The sequence below is a fragment of the Orbicella franksi genome, chromosome 2 (assembly GCF_964199315.1).
Source record: "Orbicella franksi chromosome 2, jaOrbFran1.1, whole genome shotgun sequence".
NCBI classification, from domain to species: domain Eukaryota; kingdom Metazoa; phylum Cnidaria; class Anthozoa; order Scleractinia; family Merulinidae; genus Orbicella; species Orbicella franksi.
Window position 1 is genome coordinate 23747624 of NC_138146.1, and position 18847 is coordinate 23766470.

The following is an 18847-nucleotide window of genomic DNA, read 5'->3' on the forward strand; positions in this document are numbered from 1 at the left end:
ACCTCCTGACTGCGTTCTGAACGTGTGGTCCAGCATACAGGCTTGGATAGGCGTCAACGAGCTGTAAGAACTGACGGTGTTCAAGGGCAGCTTCGACCAGATCGATGCTAAGATGTAACTTCTTCGGGGACATGATTCACGTTACTAAATAACGAAATAAAAAAGACACGAGTTTGGTTTCCACAGCTAACCATTGGAAAGTGTGCTGAGGTGGAGGGACGTGCGACATCTTCCGATACTTTTTGCAGGGTACTAATATGTACTCCAGATTCTTATTGTCCGATTTTTTGGAAGCAAAGATGTGCTTTCCTCTCAAAACAGCTCTTTTCAGAGTTCTCATTCCCTGGTGTATGTTGCGCCGTTTGTTGAAGAATAAAAATGCAAGCCAGAATGTATTCTATAATGTTACTTATTTGTTATTAAATTATTAAGGGCACTTGTTTTTTGGTGCACGATAATATAAGCGTGGATATTTCTGGTATTAAAAAAAAGGTTACTTGATTTTTTTTATTTCATTACTGATCAAATTATGTTTTCCCCTTATACTATGTGTTTGTGTCTACCATTGCTATGGTTAGTTTCTTTTTGGCGTCAATCGAGATAATGAAATAAATTGATGTCTAGTTTTTGGAAGCGCTCTTCCTGGAAACAGTCATTCGGGATTCCATAACTCATCTGGATTTTGTTCTCTAATTTTCAGCCAAATTTTGTTCGTTTAGTAGTCCTTTTAGGACATCGAACTACGATCGTTTAATTAAAATTCATACCTCGTTCACACTTCCCACAAAAGTGGAAAGAATGTGTCATTACCGCAAATAGCACTATGATGTCTCTTTGAATATGTTTAAACTTGAGAGCACGATAATGATATGGACTAGACGGCTTCAGAATTTGACAAAGGCCAACCCACGAACTTGAGATTGTGCAATTGTTTTGTTAGTAACACTTATGTCGCAAGACACTTGTGACAACAACCTTTACTTGTAAACACAGTGTTATCCTAGAATTTTAATCAATAAAAACCAAGATTGTAACTTTTATATTACTCACGTTACTTTATTTTGGTCAACCACTTAGGAATAATCGGTTAAAATCAAGGTAGAAAATGTTTCAGTCAATCTCGATAACCTCGAAGGAAAATATGCTAAGTAGCTTTGTGCGCAGTCGCAATAGATCCTTATGCGAACTGCGCATGACATTACGTTAGCCTAATTGAAAGTTTGACAGTGGTTTGATGGATCAAGTGTTTGTCCCTTTAAAGGGAACGTGACGAGTGAACTCCTAGTTGTTGTGATAGTTGTTGTAATCAGTCAAAAGCAGAAGTAGAAAAACGTTGTGACAACTGCACTAGAGAGATCATTGGAAATTAAAAGTGAAGTAACCAAACAAGAGAGTGTTAGAGTGGTCTGCTAATTTCCCCAAAGGTTGCTTCAACAAGTTGTACCTAATAATAATGATACTCTTCATATTACGCAAATTTCATACAAATGTTCAATTGTGCATAACAACAATAGGGATAACAACAATAAAGGTAAACCAATTATAATTAAACGCTTTGATGAGATGCTAAATAATAAAAACAACAACAAATCTTCCACAGTTTTGGCACTTCTTAGATGAACGAAATTATTTGGCAGTTTATTACTAAACTTGTTTGAAGAGGATCACAACTCTTCTAATAGAGCACAATGACCGTGTAACAAGTTATGACCATGAGATAGACCCGCACTGAAATTCAGGAAGCTATCACGCGCACCCATGAATTTTTTATCATGCGTCATTTTCTGTGCCCAAACACCTGCCGTCTAACTTTCTAAACTACATAACATCAGAACACTTCAACTTATTTTCAGCACCACAGCTCCGCTTTACAGACCCTTGCTTGAGCCGTGATAATAAAGGATGTTTTTTCCTTCTGTATGTAAATTCAGATACTGAATTCTTATTCATTCCCTCGCACCCCATTGCGCCCAATTTAAAAATTTTCCAAGTTTACAATTTCTACAGATTACATGCAGGCAAACATGACTGCATAGCAATTTTTCTTTTCGGCGCGCGGTGTAGTCGATAAAAAGCTGTTAGTTTTGTTTTGGAAATGTATTCTAATTACTGGCGAAATGAATTTGTTCGACCGTGAAATGAAGTGATACGTTTGACTTACCTTGTCTTGATGCGATCCCTTCTATGAAATATAATTTTAACTGCCGTTGAGAACCTCTCTCAAGCCTAAAACGAAAAGTAAATTCAGACTCAGTTAATTACGATCCTTGACGCGAATGAACAATCCACTTGGGTACGGATATACGAGATCTGTTTCGCAGCTGAGTTTCGGAAGATTCTGTCGACGTTTAGAGACGTTTCTCAGAAGATAGTGCGGATGGCCACAATTTTGAGGTCACGTGATCGCACATGTAGCGTTCCGCTTGTATTTTGATTGGGATCGACTGTACGCTGGACAAGAACTGCTTATCGTGTAAAACACTGAAAACACGGCACAGCTAATTATATATTCAATTGTCGAAGAATAAATTGCGGCTAAACTATTGTAACACCAGAATACGTGCCATTCCGGCATAATTTGTATAATATTAGCCTGGGCTTGCACAAAGCATTTTAGGTATATTTATTTTATTTTTATTTTTTTTGTCAAAACCGCCACGAATGATTAAGCTGCGTGGGTTTGAATATGCATTATTCAGTTGTTAACCGCAGTTCGATTCAGTTCATGTCAGTTGCTTTAAGTTCAGTAAGAAAAATCTCAGCGACAGATTTGGTGAATACAGACGAGCAATCGAAAAAGCCATCACACAACGACACATTGGTCAACCCACCGCCTTTTCAGATCACTTTACCCTTCCTGCCCATTCTATGGACAACACAGAACTCGTTCCTCTCAAAAGTTAATCTATTTTTTTTTAATGTATCAGCTTTAGTACACGTTTCATTTTTCTCTATTTTTGTCAACCAATCATGTCACATATTTCCTTCAGTATCATTAACATTTTGTAACCGTTTTCTCCATATCTACTTAGCTTCAGTGTAGCCCCTAAAGAAGGTTTGTCCTCTCTAACCAATATATTGGGCATTAAATTTACCCTTTTCAGCCGTCCGGCCAGCCTTTCAATTGGCTTTATCCAAAAAAATATAGCCTGAACATTAAATTGGAGCTTAAGCAACTTGAACAAAATTCATTAACAGTACTGACAAAAGGACCGATCCCTGACTGGAAAAGCAAAGGAAAACAACACGCACGCTTAAATCGGAATGGTTGTGCTCGTGTAATTATCAGTGTTCGGGGGAGCGCGGTCAAAATATCTGAAAATCTGCTCAACAGGCCACGACATTTTTAGAAGCTGATCTCAAGGAGTGGAAAAAGCTTTATCCAAAGCACCACTTGAGCAGCAAATTCACGCACGCACATCAAATTCAGACAAACTTATATACATGGCTTTCAGACACAACCTGTGGCCAAAGTTAACCAGCCTCCAATTAACCATATTCAGTCTATTTCAGGGCACTTGAACCGTCCCATTACCCAAATCAGCCGGCGTTATTTCACCATATCCAGAAAGCAAACAAAACAAGTTTCCATTTTTAGTGCAACAAATGCAAGCACATAGACTTTGGCCTAGAAATGCAAAACGATACACGTGCCTGCAATATTGACTAATACAGTGATTTCAAGAGCTTTATCTACTGATCAGCAGAATTATTCCAAAAAGTTTACAGATGATGAAAGGACATCATTAGCATATCATTTGCATAATCTGCACCACAACTAAAACCCTATAGATTGCTATGCAATCTCCTGATTGAAATCAAATACCGGCAACTGATGAGACCCGCATGGAGGATCAAAACCATGGTCTTGCTGAACAAAGCCAAACAATGGCATAAGATATACAACACGCAAAACAGTTACCCAAAAAGATACTTGACAGCTGAAAATAGTGGCGTTTCGTCATGAACACCCTAAGTGAGACAAGAATCCTTGATTTGTACACCTAAGAGGAACAACGAGCATCCTCGACCTTTTCAGACTTTTCACATGAGAGGCCCGCGCCCCCGAGCGGCAAATGCGCAAATGTCCCGAACCGTAGGGACATTTAATCTATGCAAAATAGTTGCATAGCCTGTGAACGAGCTCTCAGCCTGCGACCAGGCTCACATTGGGGTCGTCGATAAAACCAGGAACATGGAACATTCCGGAACATCCCGGAACATCGAATAATTATAATAATTATGCGAAAAATATGCAAAATTAATTTTTTTAAAAATTAAATCAAACAAAAATAAACTGGTATCAGCTCGGAAAATAAAAACAAAAACATAACAAAACAAAACAAAAAAACAGAAAAAAGAAAGAAAAATGAAAGTGACTGCAATTAGTGAAGGCTAGCAACTAAGAAGAGTAATCCATTCCTTCCAAACGTTCGCCGTCAGTTTAATCATGTGACTGTCCCTTATTCCCAGATTTCGTTCTTCACAGAAAACCAAGGTGGTGGCGTTCGAACTCCTTAATCAGACCTAAAAATATGGGTACACGAGTGTGATTTCTTTATTCAATTCATTACGTCAATACAAAGATATGCGTATACATGATTACTCGTGAAGAAATAGTTTCTCAATTAGATAGAAATAGAAACTCTTCGGCATTGAGTTTCTTGTCTAAACTAGTTCGGACTGCTCGAGCTCTGATCACAGTGTAAACAAATACAAACACAAAATTTAAAAACATTTGGCGACGCGCGCGCTGTCTTGCACGGTCGCTGGTCAAAACTTTATTGTCTCAAGAAATATTTGTTACAAGTGTTGGCGATCTGAAACTGGAAAATGTTTTGTCCAGTACAAGTCAATACTTACTTTTACCGTAGGCTATAATCTATTCATCGCCACCAGAGTAGACTAGACATGCGAAGTACGTGCGTGCGAGTGAACGCGCTACCCTAATCTTTGATTGCTACTAGGTAATAATAACTTGCTTGTTACTCGGGCTTCCGGAAAGGCTTGGTGGGTCATAGTGTCAGACGTTCCTAGCGGAGCGGCTCGAAAACTAGGGATGATAAAAAGCAACATGAAGACCGAACAGTGACAAAACTATGGCTACTGACTTAACAAGCAACTGTATGATGCTTAGACGAACACCCCAGGTGTTGAAGAAAACAGGGATCAAAAAAGAAGACGCAATGAATTACCTGGCATTCATCGTCCGAATCGTCCATGTTTGTGTTGAAAAACAGAGTGCTGTAAAGCGACGTGAAGCAATTGGCGGGAAAGAAGAGGAGCCTGCACTCATTGAAGTCAGTTGAAAGAAAACCCAACGCTTCCTACCCCTCCCCTACCGACTCCCCTATCCCAGTAATATCTTTTCATTTTGGAGCTGATACCAGTTTAGTTTTGTTTATTTTAGTTTTGAAAATTTAATTTTACATATTTTTCCCATATTATTATAATTATGCGATGTTCCGGAATGTTCCGGGATGTTCCGGGATGTTCCGGGATGTTCCGGAATGTTCCGGAATGTTCCGGAATGTTACATGTTCCTGGTTTTATCGACGGCCCCACATTGGAGCACTAGTGCACACGGCGAAGCCGCGAGACGAGAAAGTGGCGCCTCTTCACCAGACTCCTTTCCGCCGGATCGCTTTGCTTCGCCGCTTGCGCGCGTGACCCAAAGGTGAGCGTGCTCGCAGGCTAACAGATCCTAACAGGCTCTTTAGTCGAGGATGTGGCGAAGAGATAGTGCGAAGCGATGCCAGTTCCTTTTAGGCCCTTTTTAGCCGGAGCCTGTTCATAATTGCAGAACACGACTAGCGACTCCGTTATGTATACAAACATCACTCTCAACGATTCTTCTTTTTTTTTTTTTGAGAGGGTGGATGTACACAGGCTAACTATCAACGTGAGCTTGTACAGCGCATTCCTCGTGTGGAGCGCCAGGAATAAGTTTAGCTGCGAGTGTTCTAAGCTTTGAAGAGATTATTCAGTTACGTTGTAACCGCCGTTCGATTCAGTTCATGTCAGTTGCCTTGAGTTCAGGAAAATAAATACTGAGAGTCAAATGGCAAGAGGAAACAAATAGCAAACCGGTCAGTACAAAATGCAGACTGCAGACCGAGTACAAACTGCAGACTAGGTACAAAACGTAGACCGAGAATTATAGACTGGTTTTCCTCAAATACGCTTGGAATACGTGTTAACATTTCAAGTGTCACGCGTACGCTTTTCCGCGGTCATCAGTCAACGAAAATTTGTATTGCTGGAGATTACCCTAGGCCTGATTATTCATGTAATTTGTTTCTAACAAAGCATCAAGGTCATGTTGGTTCTTAAATAGAATTTGAAGCTGTCGTAGCAGTAACACCAAAATACAATTGTAATCAGTAAACAATGATCAATCAGTGTTCATTTTAGCCAAATGTAGACTTATAGCCTATTAGCAGGCTCTTCACGGAATCAAGATATAAGGAAAGGAAAAAGGGAAAAAGACGCTAAGTCAAACTGTTCCTTCGACTTAATATATTTTCGATGTTCAAGGGTGAACAAAGACTGATTGTTACATATTATTTATTACTGTGTGGTTAACCAGTTACCAAAAAGCGACAAGAAAAGTAAACGAATGATCACGAAAATGAAGCTTCACCTTTTCCCGTAAGAATTCGTCGATTGTTCTTCATTTGTATTTAAGAGACATTTCACGTGTAGGAATCTTTGACATTCTTTAATATTTTAATTTGCAACAAGATTCTTATTCACTTGTTCTTTACTTAGATAATATTATCATCATAGGTACACCTGTGTTGTTATTTTAAAATATTAAACAAGTGTGAAGACTCTTAAGGCTTTAATAGCCTGCGAGAAGGGTCTCTTCGTTGGTGGCACGAGCAAAGCCGTCGCCGAACGAAGTGAGAGTCGGCGAACGAAGCGAGCCCCTCACCGGCCTGCTTCGCTCGCTGACGCATCTGTCACGATTTTGCTTGTCGGCTTTGCTCCTGCCACAACGCCTGAGAGCCTGCTTGCAGGCTAATGAAAGAAAGAAGATGAATATGGTCAAGAATAATTCCCAATCTGGAAGATGACCGCAGAAAACACTTTGCACTGACCGAATTACACCAAACTGCTTTAGACTCCTTAAGATTTCTGTACGAAGCTTATGAATACACAAATTAAAGCTGTTCCTTAATATCAAGTTGCAGCGAAACAATTGCAACCCAAGCTCAGCTTTCAGGAGGAAAAAAAAATATGGTAATTTCTTAGTGCTTCATTACACCTTTCACGGGATTTCCACCGTTAATGTTCAACAGAAAACCACTGCAAAATTTCTGCAAAATTTCTGCGAAATATCATGCAAATCTCAATGAGATATAGACTTGCTTCAAGTCCCCCCACAAGTCGACCTTCGCCCCCGAGCGAACCTTCGGTTAATCATCGCCCTCGAGCGAAGCGAGAGGGAGATCTTTGAGAAAATGTTAATATTGGAAAGAACTTTTAGAAAGTCTAGATGAGATAGTAAGTGCGATAAACAATGTGATCCTACCCTGTTTCGACGAAATCTTCCAAACTGCACCCCTGGACTATATGTCTTGTGTTTGCCACGCGGTTACCATCTGAAGCGTGAAATTGAGAGTGACCCTTTGAAAATGGTGGATAAAGATCATGTGTTGTCAGCATGTTTGCGCAAAGAACTCTGGGATCGTCAGGGGGCAAACATTGCAAGTTGCTAGAAGGAAATGTACAGCGAAAGGCTGTTTCGACGTCCAAAAAAAAAAACATTTCGGGAAGAGATCAAGGCTTTTTCGCCGTTGTTCTATTGCAAATGGATTTGGGCAATGTCGATAAGTCGAAAAAGTAAGTTTTTTTAGTTGAAATCACCCTGAAATATGTGACAAAATCGACCAATAAAACTCCCTTGCGTCCGTTTTTCTAATTGTACAGAAGACCAGGTGAATGGGGATTCCACCAGGACCAAGAAATTAAAACTGCATATTAAGTGGCTGCCAGGGTTCCCTTCAGAGTTTTACAACTTGGACTTACAGTTTGTAAGCCCGACAGGGCAATTCATTCTGCAGAAATTTTTTTCTTCACTTCTTCTTCGCACAATTTATCTTTTCAGTCACCCCCGCCCCCTTGCATTAATTTTTTTGTTTTACCCCAGCCCCCCATCACTTTGCTAATGGTGCGTCCCTTCATTGAGTTCGACACGGCAGAAATGCGACGTATGAACCGGGCCTAAATCTTGTGTTTTCAGTGCTTTCTACAGGCTTTATTTGGCATATATTTTGCACCAAACGTACTCAGGAGATAAATTATCTCGTGTCACGTGATAGAAGGCCTACCTATGGGCTCTAACATCTCAGGCACTCTGGCCATCCTGTTCATAGACGGACTGGAAACCATCGCCCTCTCCTCACACCTATCTATCAGCCCCTACTAAAGATATGTTGACGACACTTATCTCTAGCAGACATCTGGTGAGGAAATGGCAGACCAATTCCACCATACAATGACCAATCTGCACCTTGAGTTGAAGTATGTTTTGTGAAATGTGCAGTCTCGTTATCGGTCACATTCAATATGACATCCAGAAACCGTAGATGACGATGACGATGACGACGACGACGACGACGACGACGATGACGATGCCGATGACAACGACGACGACGACGACGACGATGACGATGACGATGACGATGACGACGACGACGACGATGACGACGACGACGACGACGATGACGATGACGATGACGATGACGACGACGACGACGACAATGACGATGACGATGACGATGACGACGACGACGATGACGATGACGATGATGACGACGACGACGATGATGATGATGATGATGATGATGATGATAAATAGTACAAAACCTTAAAATATCGCTATTCGCGCCTTCTCTGTTGACTGTTGACCGCTATTATATTGGAACTACATGTATTGGCTTCTGTCTTTTATAATATGATTTCATATATATCTTTTAAACAGAAACAGTGACAAAGCAGTGTATATTAACACAAAGATCAAACTAAGCGATCTATCGCCTGAGCCGAGACATTTTCAGACTAAATATCAAGACTTCTCCTGTCGGAAAGCGTGATGAAAACCCTCTGTCTGTCGGCATGGTCCATGTTTGTTGTATTCGTCACAGATCGTTGCGATCTTCACCTTCGGAGCATCTATAAACAAATTTTCGGGACATGCAGCTGTCCCTTGACACGACGAGCGTTATCCTTCAGGGTGGGCACCGTCTGCCTCCCCCTACAGACTTTTCCGTGTCATTCAACTACTTTAACCCGGTAGGTACCTTTCAGCTACCCCTTTCCTCATCCAGTTTACCACTGGCTCTCCCTTTCTCTTTCGATTTTCTTTTACATTTTTTGTGGGCAAAAGGGAGCTAGCTATTAAAGACGATCCGGGGAAAGTTAAGGGGAGGGGGGGGGGGGGAAATAGGGCTGAGTCTGGAAAAGTGTTGGATCGATGCATGGCTTAATAAGAAGCACAAAATGGTATCCATAAATTCATGGTTAATAGAGGGGACTGGTTATGAAGCCCGGCAAACATCAGAGGAGCAAACAAAGATGCCAAGATTTATGTTTGAAGGTCCACGACCCTGCACAATCTTTTGTTTTGCGCTCATACACTACGCATGAATTACGGAACCAACATGTTTCTATTGGTTAGTTCCTCAGTACGGAGTAAACAACTATTGTGTCAGTTTGTGTACGGTCAAGGCCAAAAAAAGTGAACAAAATAATACAACAAAGAACTTTGTCGGGTTTCATAACCTCTCCCCTCTGTTAAGTATGATAAATTGAAATAACCTTGTTTTTGCCAAAAGAGACCGAATTAAATGTGCTGAATCATCGATAACCGTCGAGTCCAGCTGGTTGTGCCACCTGTTTATGCCGCTGTTGTTGTTAAAGGCAAAAAAAATAAAGTGCTTTCCCAAAGCAGCAGACTTTGGTGGAGTTTCAATTAGCTCATTTTAGCTGTTCGTTGTGGACATGTACTGGTTAAACACCCGGCCAGACCAGTTTAGATTTGAACACCGCCTAGACTTCCATTAAACACTTCTGGCCGGCTCCTAATGAACTTACTAATATTAAATTGTAAAGAGCGTTGTTTCGTGTACTTTCGACTTGTCGATTCCGGTAACCCTATAGCGCATTACAACACACAACAATAAAAACCCTCTCGAGTTCAATGCAAAATCACATCAAGAACGGCCTAAGTTTGGTTCTAGCGCATTTCATTGGCTTTTGGTGGTGTTTTGAGACTCACATGTCCCCCGGGAGTCACGCGAACAACACAACAGGAAATGATGTCGATATTCATTTGATGTTGGTCAAAACATCGCCGCTGAGCCATGGCGAGCACTCATCGCTGAAGGCCTTGAGTTCTGTGTATATCTCCTTCCATGCGTGTGTGATTCACCTCAATCCGAAGTTTCAAACACGCCACGTGGTCTTCAATTATCGAAAGGCCTTAGCCTTGCGTCAGGGAAAATCCAGTGACGATAGGTAAGAAATTTATTCGCTATTCTGTAACATTCACGGTGACACCCCTAGTCCGGCAAACAAACGCTTGCCTAATAAGGGTATAAATGAACTTGCCAAACCTACAAATGTTGCCGCATCCCTCGATATCAGTTTGAGTTCGTGTAGAAACACGCCAGTCGTGGAATGTTTTGACCATGTGGTATATCGTGTTTATTTCACGCCAGTGAGCAGGCGGCCCTTAGTAAAATATTCCCGCCTTAATGGGTCACCGAGCTATTTGCCCACAAGTGGCTTCGTTTTGCGTCAAAATACATCTCGCAGCACCCTTGGCAATGTAAAAATAACCCTTCACTCGGCTCACGTTTTTCAACACAGCAGTAGGATTTGATACTACGATCTCAAACTATTCAGCATGATCTGAAGCTTGAATAACCAGTTGCAATTTTTCATTGTTGAGATCTTTATAAATGGCACTAATGGTCATGTTTGCATTTAAGATTAATGAAGTAAGCTATCAATTAATTGGGGCGAGTAACGACGCTCTAAAAAGTCATCTACACGGACTTAAGCCGTGTTTTATTTGCACATTACAAGCAGAATTAGCCATCTTTGACATGGAGAGCGCATGGTTGCGAGCGCCGGTGAAAAATTGGTTTATCGGTAAATTGGAAACGTAAGAAGGAGTAAATTATTATCCAAGAGGATGAATGACAGGTTTTTATGTAGATAAAGTAAAGATCAGAAGGACTCTCTTTCAAAATAGAAAAAATCTTCTCCTAACATTTTTTGCACCTAAAACGTTGCCTTAAGGTTAGAAAACTGACGGTTTTATATCCTTCGCAAACGAATGAATCCTTCGTTGTTAGCAGTCTCAATCTGTACACATCTTGCTTTGTCGAATTCCACCGGAAACGAGCTTTCATTTTGTCCATCACAACGGGCATTAAGGTTTTAATTTGCCAAATCTCCTAACCATTCGTTTTGCACTTTTCCTTCACCATCTTACACAACGCAAACTTGCGAACAAAAGTAGAGCTGATGACATAATTAATTTTCAGTCGCAAACAATTAGCAGGCTATAACATTCAGTTTTGTCTATTGCATGTTTCAATTTAACCAGACATCTCTGGTTTATTACAAATTTCGTCTGCTTCCTGAGAACTTCCTGAAAGGAAATGCCGAGAAAGCTTTCTAACAATACAAATAACCTGTTTTACACGTGATCTTTGACGTCATATCGCCAGATCTCCATGGCAACTGGCAATATCTCGGCCTAAAACGGAAGTTCGCCTTGACCCTATTGCACTTTGTGTCTCCCCGTAAAGAAAATTTCTGTTGTGCTAACATTATTTTTAACATTGCAACCTTCAACATTCACCCTTGGAATTAGGGGGCTTATACGTTGAAGCATGCGAAGCCGAGTTAGTCATGCTTTTGTTAATTAATCAGCATACACTATACTATTAACTCTTCACCAATAGTCCTGATTGAAACTTGAGACCACCGGGAGACTAGGAATAGAACTTTTCGGAAGCAAAACACACTATCGAATATTGCATCCTAGATTTAACTCATCTTTGTTTAAGGACATTAAGGAAGGCTCAGAGCATTTATTTTATTTCTTTACTTTTTTTTGTTTATGATTTCTGACCATTTCTGGCTGTTCTTAACGTTTGTTAAGAGAACTAACAGGATTCTAACGGTCAAGGCAGGTTAATGTACGGGAAAGTGTTAATTAAGTGAACTCTATATTTACCAGTCGCACAAGCCGAAATAAACACTTCTGGCCTCTGCTTTTAAATTCCTCTCTGCTAGAATGTGTCTATGTAATTTTTTATGAAGACTGTCTCTGAGAGCTAAACTAGAAACTCAGGGCAGGTGAACTGAGATAAAACGAAAAAATGCGACACATGGCGCTAGTCTCAAGCATATTTGCCTTACAGGGAACTGAGTACAACGTAAAAAGAATGGGATTTTATATTGACTTCAAACAAAACAATGGTTCTCTTCTTGTCTGTCCTAACATGTTGTCTGTCTCTAAGTGGTTCGGTTAAATTACTAAAGCAATTTCCCATAATCTCTAGAAGTCTACTAGACGTTTACCCTGGGCCTGGCGATCTGCATGCATACCTTACGAGAACCTAGGCTGCTTGCCACTGATCATTACCAACACAACCCGCTGCTTTTAACGTGCGTGGCCCAGCCCAAAGTGTGTTTTTACCGTCAATAACAAACAGCCGGATTTTGTGGTTACAAGGTAACTAATATTATTCGTGGGAGGTAAAAAACACAGTAAACTTGAAAGAGACGGTTGCAATCGAGTAGCTTATTAAACCTTAAAAAACGCATTTGCGTGCTGATAGTCGATTGATTAATTCCAGGTATTATCTTTCCCTCCATAATACAAAAGACGTAAGAGATATATACTGATCCAGCTGGTTATGCTTTGGCGACTGGCTGCATACCTTAATTTCTAAATATAGGCAAGAGGGTGGGTTCTGATTTAGTTAAAACTGCCAATCACAAGTTGATGACGCGAACAGCGCATAAAGGGGCGGTGTGACTTGGTTCAGTCTCTTTCCGGGTATTTGTTCAAGAAAGTATTAGGCAAATCAAAATGACGTTTGCTGTTAATAGCGGCGTGTATGGGATTGCACTTTTCCCCGACTTTTAAACTGTTGACATTGCAGAGAGCGGAAAGCAATTTTTTGAAACCGTAACAACTCATACGTGGGTTGAGTTTGTTGTTGGTTCTCGCCCTGCTCCGAGGGTTTTCTCCGAGTACTGGAAAAACCAACATTTCCAAATTCCAATTCGATCAGGATAGACGGGACCAGCTATAGCTGATGTGGCTTTCTCTGTAAATATTATGATTTAATTTACAAACATGATAAATCGATTAGCAGCACGGTACCTGATCAGTATTAGAGGTTTCTGACGAACTAATTTTAATTCACCTTGTTTGTTATTGTGTTTTATTGCTGATGTTGTCGGGTGTGGGAGTTAGACTGCAGCTAGCCAAAGGCATGATATTGTATCGATATAGTGGTGAGAACTAATGCCGGCTTGTACTCAAAATTTCTCTAAAAAAAAAAACCCTGCATCTTATGCGTTTCCTGTCAAATCTGCCAGTATAGTATTTGAAAAGTTGTCACCTACACGGTCTGCTTGAAAACAAAAAAGAACATCGCAACATTGCCCACAACATCGATATTGGAAATCACGCTGTTTTTGACCAGGCTTGTTTTTTGAAAGATCCAGCCTCAGACAGCTAGTGTTCCTTTGAGTCCTAGAACGTTTTTTTTTTTAGCTAACAAGTTTAAAGCGAGCTAAAGGTATATGTGAGGTCTAAAGGGGCACAATACTGCCAAGTCAAAAAACTTAACAAGGTGGAAAGAATTCAAGTAATTGCATAAGTGCTTTGTAATTAACCTCTTTGTGCACATGAAAATTGAAATTCACAAGAGTTCATTTCAGTTATGTCGTAGAAGTCTTATTGTACATGTTCTCGCAACTTGGGGCTAAAAGCATTCGAACACAATACGATAGGAAAGTTGTCTGTACGCCACCGTGTTAGCAACAAGAAAAGCCGTTTTAGCACTCTGTTCGAGCCAAATTTCAATTCATTTGCATTAGGACGAAGATTGCACTATTACAACCACTATTACAATATCGGCCAAGCGTTGATTCTTTAGGCTTTTGAAAAACCTTGAAAGGCTATTTGATTAGGGCCTTTGTTCATTGGCTCCAGCGGCGACATTTGTGAATGGTGGCCTCTAAACAAAAGGTATGCCTTGTGTATTAGCACAGAAATCAAATGTTTGGTATCCACCTAAGGGGAGGAGAACTTTGATTTTATGTGGTTATTACAAGATTAATACGATCATAGTCGCCGCTGATGCCTTTCAAATGCTTGCTAAGCGCACGGCAGGTAATGTAGACCTTATAAATACGTAACTTAGTCAATGAAGTGAATCGAGTTGACGTTCATTGTGAAGTCCTCCACGCTGGAAAAATTGTTTACGTTCTCCTAATATTGTTGTGGTTAACTAACATAGTCAGTTAGATCTTTAAGAGATTGTGTGTTTTGACTCTCCGGTCGAATCCATGTTGCCATGTTTTGCCTTAAAGGCCTGAGTAGAGAATCAAGTGCGTATTGACCGTCTTCGTACATTTAACTCAGCTTGTACCAAATCTTCAAGACTAGCGTCGCACTAAATCAATGCCAGATTAACGGCAGTGTTGGAGCTATCGCCAATGTGTAAAAACCGCCCCATCTTATGGCCAATCTTTCATTCAAAATCCGTTTCTTCGGTCAAGCGCATTTTCACGAAACACGTTAATTTAAATGCGAATTTGTACGGTAAAGTCAGGTTGACGCATCAGTCAATGTGAACAATGGACTATTTCCTGTTTCGCATATTTATAAGCGACTTTTCTGGTTTCTTAGTCAATGTCAAATAAACTTCGTAAATTTCAAGAGAAATTTGTCGCCAACATTGCTAACAAGCTCGGATCACTAAACTGTACGAAGAATCAGTTTGGTGAGAAAGACCTTCCAGTTCGTCCCTCTCTCACTGGTCTCGCAGCCATGCTGTATTCAACAACTTAAAGAAGGCTTGACCATAAGGTCACCTTGTCAATGACGTTAAAAAATACAGGATAGTAAGGAAAATCTATGTCATTCCTTTAAAGACAGTAAGATTAAAATCGAAGCAATTCGAAGCGTTTTTCTCGCTGTGAGAACACCACTAGAATCTATTGTACTCCTTCAAAAGGTAGATTGAGTTCTACAGTTGAAATGGTGCTTTGATGGCAGGCCCGTAGCTAGCAAAAGGCGAACCGAGGGAACTTGCCTCGGTAACAAGTTTGAATTTATTTGTTTATTTCAAGTTCCCATAAGAGACTACGCATTAAAGAAAAATAAATCTATATCAAAGAAACGTTTGTTCTGATGTTGCCTCCGAGTCGGTAAGCACTTAAGGTCTGGCTTCTGCCCGTGAATGGTAAATTGGTTGTGTTCATATGTTATTAATATTTGACCTTCTAACAAGTCGAAGAATACTTCCTTTACAGTGCTTACTGAAATGAAGACACTAAAATTGACTGAGGAACAGAATTTTCCATTTTTCCCAATAGCAGGGCCGTGTAATTATGTTTGGTCTCAACATGGCCCTTAGGCACATTTTTCACCCTCTTTTACAGCTACAATCATGAGAATTGAAGTACAGTTTGGAAGAGATATTTACGACAATATTCTGATGTTAATACTTCACGATGGCCTCGTTCGCGGCATCAATTTACTATCAAACAAATTACACCCTGTTACATATTTCTACATGTACCCTAGACCACTTGATTTTGACACACACGTGTCAGGGTAATGTAGTAACCTTCCCCGAGATTGTATAACCTAATGTGACGGGGCAAGTTGGGGGGGGGGGGGGGAAGGGGGGCTACAATATGCTCGACATACCACGAGCAAATTATATTGGCAATCGCTACCTTTCTAGTTTTCTGATTGGTTTACTGAATCCCAGTTATCAGCCATCATACCTGTACTTTGACCGTATAGACAGAAAACGAGTGCGTCTAGGCTCGCTAAGTTTAACATTTTTCCGCCGATCTGCAAAAGTTCCGTCAGGAAAGATGGCTGTAACCAACAGACTTGCCGGGTTTTCTAACCCAAAATTGTGCAAGGAAATAATGGGAAACTACAAGGCGGCACAGAATGTCATTAACTCAACTACGTACAGTATAGAGCTTAGCTTGAAACGTTTAAAAGAAAATACGTATATAAAATGTGCAGCAGAAGCGACTGGATGAAGTAAAAAAGCAGCAAAATTATTATAAAGATCAAATATCGACCCAATTTCTCTCACGGAACTGAGTGAAACCTGATTTTTGGCTTAAAATTAGTCTTAGCACTTCGGTAAAGTTTGTTACCTTGCATTTGGGTCTTTTCTTTTTATACTTCAGCGAACTTGATCGATTCTGTCTTGATGATAGCGGCGGCCGGCGTGAATAAGTCTTGCTTCATTTGACTAGAAGAAGACGTGTACGTTCAACAATGCCATTATTTTCAGATTCTTCCGGTTAACTTTTCTCGTTTGTGGCAATTGTCCAGAATATAGACGAGTCAAGCGAGGAATATTTCAGACGAAAACCTCTGCCTCGCTCGCTTTAAGTTCTCCACGTTTCATTCAACAAACGGCATGTACTAAAACCCGAAACAACGAAACGAAACCACCGAAACGAAACGACCGAAACGAGTAAAATAATAAGTAAATAAATGAAAAAAGTTAAAAAAAAAAACAGCCTTGATCTCTGGCACGTTACTATGGCAGCCTGATCTCGCACCCAGATCCACATGTGTGACATCGTTACATCTCAAACCTGAAAGATGGATGAGCACAAGGGTGTCGACGACGACCACGAAGACATCGAGAAACAGGTGAGTATTTTTCACATTTTGAATGGCATTCTAACTGAAACAAGAAATGTAATTTATCGCGGATTCGTAGGCAGTGGCGAATCGACAACGCTGAGCCCAGGATGTACGGAAACACAATCTCAAGAGTATCCGTGAAGAGCTGAAGCGCCTAATAAGAAATTACTTTGAGAACTGCAGGAGTCACGAAGGCCTGACGTTAATATGATTAAAGCCTGTCAAGTCGCCCTCGTTTTTCTTTAGAGATATATATTAAAGAAAGTCCTGGTTGGCACGAAGAATGCTGCAAAGTCATTCTCGAAAAGACCATTCGATTCGCCACCGTCTAAGAATCCACGATACGACCAGAAAACCTTTCTTTGAAATTAGATTTCTTGTTTTAGCTAGAACACCATTCAGAATGTGAAAATACCTACCTTTTTCTCGATGTCTTCCTGCTCGACACGCTTGCTCTCATCCACCTTTCAGGTTTGTGATGTCACGATGTCACACATGTGGCTTAAGAGCAGGATCTGGGTACGAGATGCGGCTGCCATAGTAACATGCTAGAAATCAAGGCTTTTTTAAAACTTTTTTATTTATTTACTTACTATTTTACTCGTTTCGGTGGTTTCGCTTGTTTCGGTGGTTTCGTTTCGGTGGTTTCGTTTGGCTCGTTTCGGTCGTTTCGGTGGTTTCGTTTCGGTGGTTTCGTTTCGTTGTTTCGGGGTTTAGTACATGCCTCAACAAACACCGTGCCACAAATGGTTCTTTCTCATGTCATCACGTCATTTAGATTACATTGAAATGTCCACATCCTTAAATCGATTGAAGAGCTCATCATAGAATTGCTGTTTACTTGTCGTTTTCTCTGTCTCTTCAAAGCAGTGAAAAATTCACCGATTTCGTTAACCTGAATGATAAATTGCTGGCTGATGTTTAGTTCGAATTGACCACCTTTGCGCCTATGCACCGCTCTCTCTGATTGCCTTCTTACTCCATTTGAACGTGCGAAAGCAAAGCAATATAAAACTGCTCAAGTCACGCTCTTTTTCCCAAATTCAAAGCATGATTATGACCGTCGTGATTTCCACTCCCACTTACCGGCGAGGACGAGAAAGGATTGGTGAACAGTTACACGAACCGATCAAGCAAGCGCGGGAAAATACTGACGGAAAAGAAAATCAAGAGTGGCTCGTGATTGGTGGAAAAACTACCAAGTTTGCTCCCATTGGTTGAACAACGATGCATGATTTCTATAAACCAGTTGAAGAGCTCGGCAATAATTATCGAAACACATGTGAAGCGTCGACCCAACGAGGTAAAAAGCCATCGATCGTTTCGCTTTTTGCACAAGACGATAAAAGAATAATACAGCAGTTAAGATGTGAAAATAGAAAATTTACCCACGCGCTAGTGGTGGCCAAACTGGCATTCAGTCTTTTCTATGAGCAAATTTACGAGTGCTGTAGAAAGCAGACTCATTATTTTACCTTGAAGAAGAGAACTTGTGCCCGAAGGTTTGAGCAGAGTTAACGGGTAATCTCGAGAGACCAAGATCTTTTCAGTTAATCATTCTCGTAGGAATCATTCTCACGGATGCGTTTTAGTTCTCTGCCTCTTTTAGTTAAATTAAAGTTAATCTAAGGTTCTCTCCACTATAGAGACGTTCCCATTATACAGTATATCGCAATATAAAAAGGGTGTTGTAGTGCTTCAGTGGGCCTTTGTTACATATTTTTTTATGTTATAATTCAGAAATCATAACGTGGTCCCATCTCAGTTATTCTGATTAGCAACTATATTGACTAAGCGTCCATTTGGTCTGACAATTATTGGAGATGGCAACATGCATTGTTCATCTTCGGATCAAAACACGAAGGCTGAATAAATTCTTTTTTCGATTTATATTAC

At 40.5% G+C, this 18847-nt stretch overlaps 2 protein-coding genes across 5 annotated transcripts in view; one reads left to right on the plus strand and one right to left on the minus strand.

Annotated features, from left to right (window-relative positions):
* Positions 1-18833, minus strand: part of LOC145478803 (uncharacterized) — a 25049-nt gene extending 6216 nt beyond the window's left edge. The window contains exons 1-3 of one of the 3 annotated variants that reach the window (XM_081456976.1): positions 16450-18833; positions 2162-2226; positions 3-144 (exon numbers count right to left, since the gene is read on the minus strand). In XM_081456976.1, coding sequence (XP_081313102.1) covers positions 3-133 — 131 coding nt within the window. In that variant the 5' untranslated portion in view covers positions 134-144; positions 2162-2226; positions 16450-18833. Of the gene's footprint in view, positions 1-2; positions 145-2161; positions 9442-16449 lie in introns of those variants that run through there. The other 2 variants (XM_081456974.1, XM_081456975.1) reach the window with 2 other exon arrangements.
* LOC145478785 (zinc finger MIZ domain-containing protein 1-like) overlaps positions 9442-18847 on the plus strand; it is a 42448-nt gene continuing 33042 nt past the window's right edge. Inside the window, exon 1 of one of the 2 annotated variants that reach the window (XM_081456938.1) lies at positions 9442-14434. The gene's annotated coding sequence lies outside the window, so the exon portion shown is untranslated. The remainder of the gene's footprint in view (positions 14435-18847) is intronic. The other variant, XM_081456941.1, reaches the window with a different exon arrangement.